Source organism: Alligator sinensis, unplaced genomic scaffold (assembly GCF_000455745.1).
Source record: "Alligator sinensis unplaced genomic scaffold, ASM45574v1 scaffold1003_1, whole genome shotgun sequence".
Lineage (NCBI taxonomy): Eukaryota > Metazoa > Chordata > Crocodylia > Alligatoridae > Alligator > Alligator sinensis.
In genome coordinates, this window is record NW_005842557.1 from 579,260 (window position 1) to 584,216 (window position 4,957).

Sequence of the window (4,957 nt, forward strand, 5' to 3'; positions counted from 1 at the left end):
TTTCTGCTCTTAATTTTAGCCAGTATGTCCTGGTGAGTTAACCAGCTTGAGTTAAAAATACAAGTTATGTGTGGACAGGAGTTGGCTAGTAGCAACACTTGAGTTACAACCTGAGCTAACTGTGCAGGGAAGAAAAGCTCATTATGTAGGGGCTCTAGCCAGACCTGAGAAGGAGGCCCAGGCACAGACTTCCATTGTTTCCTCAGCCCTGGCTCTCCCCCAAACCAGTACTTTCTCCTATGAACTTCGGAGATCAGTAGGTCAAATGCTGAGCCGGACTAGCAAATATGCAGTGAACTGAAGTCATGAAGTTGACAGGCCTCATGGCCTACTTCCAACTCCCCAAGGCCTTCCTCTGCAGCACCACTATGCCCTCTTCATTAGTATTTCTCAGGCCATTAGACTAGGCTGCTTACCAGTGACAACACTGCAGGTATAACAGACCTTTCCCTCAGCCTCATGTTCTCATTATATCTTGGAATTTTGTTTTCCAGACCCAGACATTGACCCTTCCTGGTACACTGGCCGTGGGATCCGACCTGTAGGAAGGTTTGGCCGGAGGAGAGCTGCTGGGGAGAGCCTCCAGAAATCTGGCTATGGACATCGGCAAGCTTGCTTCCCTCTAGAAGAAAGCAGTGAATCCATCCAAGATGAATGAAATTATTAAGAGAAAGAACGAATATAAATGATGATAATAAAAGAACCTTTTTCCTTTCTTTTCTCCATGTTCCAGCCTCTCTTCTAGGCAAATGAAAATGCTTGGTCTCATTTCAATGTATTTTTGTGGCTATACATTATATCAACCAAAGAGCAGTCGATAATTCCAGTAGTTCGGACAATTTTCCTTGGTCTGTTTTTATTCCCCCATCCCCCACCACTTTTCTTCACTTGCTCCCTCCTCATCTTTCTTACTTTTGCTTTGTGTCTGTGATGATTTATAACACAGAAATTCTCAATTTGGAGCTGTACTGGTGGGGGAAAGAAATACAAATCCTATTGTTAATGATCTTCATGGAGTATGGGCTCTTTTATACAGATCAGCACAATAATAAAATCTGAGAACCTGGCTTTTCACCTGTTTGCTGTGGATTCAGATGAAGCTGGCTTTTCATAACCATTCTTGACACACCATTCTGTCCTACAGCCATGAATCACTTGCCCCTAAGATTGCTTGCCTCCCTTCTCCACAATACCACTACTATAAATATGGTCTTTGGACTGGATGACTAGACCAAGCAGCCTGCTGTTAAAGGCTAGGTTCAGAATCCATCTGAAAACAGGTAGAGCCTTAAATATCCCCATTCTCCTGACTAAATATCTCACACCATAAGGAAACGCTTATTACTTATGAAGCTGGTGATTCAGGATGACTATTTCAGTAGTGATACTGATCCTACATATCTGACTTTGCAGCCATTCAGACTGCTGAAATCTTGGGCATTTAGGCACTTCCACCCACATAATAATCCCTCTGTCTGACTCGCTTGAATTGGCAACTGATTTTTCTACCTTGCACTTATTTTAGTTGGTCACCCATGCTGGTGTGCATCAGATTTGCCTGCAACATATACAGACAGGAGTTGATCTAACTGCACTTTCTGGCCTTAAAAATCTATCAAGCAACATGGTGCTTAATCTTTATAGTCCTTTCTTCCTGTCTACACCAACTTCCAATTCAGTATGTTCTGCTGTCTTCGTCCTTTTAAACATAGAACTGGAAAGAACCTCCTCAGTCATGAGTCCAATCCCTGCTACCTCAGGTAGCCACTTCATATCATTTTATTCATATATTTACCAAGTTCTGTCTTAAAACCACATAGAGGGTTTTTTTGTGTCCCCACTAGCCCTATTGGAAAGCTGTTCCAAAACTTCACTGCTCTATTGGTTAGAAATCAACCAAATCTTAAGTTATAGCCAGTTTATACCCATTTGTTCTTGTGCCATTGTAACCAATACACTTTTGCTGGATTACACTGAGTTGTCTTTAATGACTTCACCATTGCTGGCCTATAGCTTATGACAGAATAGCCACTCAGGTGGGATGCCATTATATGATGTGGTAGGTAAAAAACATCACCAAGAACAAATAGCAAAACTCCACTGGAACTTCAGCATTCGAGGTCCTGACCCAGCATGTTCAGCAATAGCCTAAACCTGAACTTACTTTGCTTGTATATGTGGAGAGGAAAGAAATCAAAGGAAACAAACAACAAACCAGTTTGTACTGGGTGTTCCAACCTTCATCAGGACACTTCTAGATGAATAGGATTACTGCTGGAGAGTGCCCCTGGCTTGCCTAAATTATTACTCCCATATGTCAATGGCCAGGATGTGCTGAGATAAGAGAAATTGTATCAGTGAAGCTCATCCCCTGCCACAAGCATGTACCATCCAAAATACTTTTTCAAACAGCCCTTGTATACACTTGCCTGGTTCTGCCCCAGAAATTCTGGCAACAGATAGCTACCATGACTACCCAGGTGCCAGAGCAGTTATAATGCAAGAAGGTGAAGTGCACCCCAAGAATGCACCAGCAGCTGAAAGAGCCACCAAATCCACCCTGAGAGTGTCTACATGTTCTTTCTACTGGACAGTGCAGAACCTTTACTCTGCTTTGCAGAGGCAAAAAGGAGCTGTGCTTTCATAGAGGGACTTTGATGGTGGACTTCAAATTCTGTCAGCAAATATTATAGTGTAGACTAGGTCTCAGGCAAGCAAAAAATGTCAAGGGAAGTTAAGCAAGAATCTGGTTCCTTTGGCCTCTCAGTGAACTATAGTGACTGAGATTGATGTTGACGTATAGCCCTACTGCATAGCCTGCAGAGCTATGGACCCAGAGTATCCCTGTACTCAGGGAAAAATAGTGAAGAACTGAACACCTCTAGCATGAACAAGTGTTGGTGAAAAAAATGGCACCCAGCATCTATGTAATAATAATACAAAGTCAGGGCATGTACAGGAAAGGCAAGGACTTTTGATTGCTTTCTGCCCTGGTCCACCCTCTGCAATTTTAATAACTTTATTGGGTCTAACAGAGGTTTAAGGGATGATTTTAGACCTGATTATCCTCCCTTAAACCTATGTGATTTGGGAGTCATCCCAATGAAGGCTGCGAAGGAAATTTTCCACTTGCAAAAGACATGTACAGCGTACTCCATTTAAAAGCATACCCTCAGCTGAACGCTGAATTAACAATGCCTATGCACCTACCTGGCGTATATGCTTAGCCCCAACTTAATATATACAATTCTCATTAACTAGAGAAGTAGCCTATGTAGGTTTTTCACAGACATTTAAGGCTTATTGTCTTGTTTTCCAGACTGGTTTATGCCTCTAATAAGAGCCTCAAAATTGACAGGACCTAGACAGTTCAGGGCTGTTTTAGAAGCCTTGAAATTGATGGTTCCTAGTTAGTTTCACCAATTGTGCACTTAAACAGAGTATAGTAGCCTTACAAATTTGGGGCTAGGAGTTCCTATGCACGTAAGCAGTTCAAGCACTTAACATGTAGATAACTGGAGTTTGTCATAAGGTAGGTAACAGGCAACAAACTGTGACTGGTATTGGGTTGCACAGGGAAGCAAATTTTGTACATATCCGGTACACATACAAGTGTGCAACACTTCCTGCAAAGAAACACTGTTAAGCAAATGGCATGACTTGCATAGGGCTCCTATGTTGGTATAGTTATAAGGCTCTAGAGGTGCTGCAATCTGCACCCTTCTGCATGAGGTGGGATGGGCATGCCTCACAGTAAGTCAGGTAGGGAAAGGTTAATTTCCTACAAAGGGAACTAGGCACCACCCCCAGGTATCAGGCTCAATCTGCCAATTACAGAGCCCAGCTTTTTCTAATTAGCAGAGCAGGTGTTTACCAGAAAGGGTCTTAAGAGTTTTTAAAAGGAAGAGAATGTCTGACCTTCTTAAGAAGCTGTCTAGGAGATGGGCTTCTTTACTTCTGGTAGAAGAGTGCACCTCTGAGAAGTCTATCAGATAAGTGTTTAATTTCCCTTTTGTTTTTAAGCTACCAAGAGTAAAAGAAACCTGCCAGGAAACTTGGCAGATGGCTCTGCCTAGCTAATCAATACTGAGTTTGGTTTTCTTTGTTGGAAACCAAGCTTCCTCTGAGCCATGCTGACTGAGTCTAAAGTTGATTTATAGCCCTGCTGCACAGCCTGCAGAGATATAGACCTAGATTGTTCTAGTGCTCAGAGGGCACAGACCATCCCTCCCCATCTATGCTGGGTTCTTTTTTGAGGCCTGATACTACAGCTCCAGACAAACTTCTGTGCATGTCAAGATCAGGAAAACATACCTCCCCCTAAGGAAGCATGTGGCCAGCTATATTTGGGATAGCTTACTAAATACTGTATGTATTAAGTCTAGAGGGTACCTGCACATAAGCAATGGGTTTATGCCTAGAATCTCAGATTCTGCTATCACATTATATCATTGGTATTTCATCTCTCACTTCCTTTCCCTGCATATTAGTATCTTGTACCACTCATCTGAAACTGCTATAGCTAATAAAATGGCTCAGTTAAAAATCCCTGTTGTCACAAGCTTGTGACTGGCCATGTCTTTCAGATCAAGCTTTCCATGCTTGGTCTACTGTGGAATAAGATTTTTCCCCTCAAAATGGTTGAGCAAAGTTCCTTCAGAGATTTTAATAATGATCTTCAAAGTAAGAAAAGCCACCACTTGGCACACAAAAAAGGTTGGGGGGAAAACCATTACTTTCTTCTGATGGAGAGTTTGCAAGTAGATCTTTGAATGATATGCCTCATACTTCATGGATGCTATCTGTGATTAGTTACCAAACTTAATGAGTTGAAAGCAAATCTGTAAATTGTTTACTTGATATGCACAAGGTAGCTTGACTATGCTTCCTAATCTACACATGATTTGCAAGAATGGCTATACTGGGAGCTCTTTGTGTAAATGCCTACACTGGAAAG

At 42.1% G+C, this 4,957-nt stretch overlaps 1 protein-coding gene across 1 annotated transcript in view; it reads left to right on the forward strand.

Moving 5' to 3' along the window:
* The window catches only part of PRLH (prolactin releasing hormone), an 8,702-nt gene extending 7,835 nt beyond the window's left edge, over positions 1-867 (forward strand). The window contains exon 3 of the mRNA XM_025213958.1: positions 495-867. Within this exon, the coding sequence (XP_025069743.1) occupies positions 495-658 (164 nt within the window). The 3' untranslated portion in view covers positions 659-867. The remainder of the gene's footprint in view (positions 1-494) is intronic.
* The last annotated feature ends 4,090 nt before the right edge of the window (positions 868-4,957 follow it).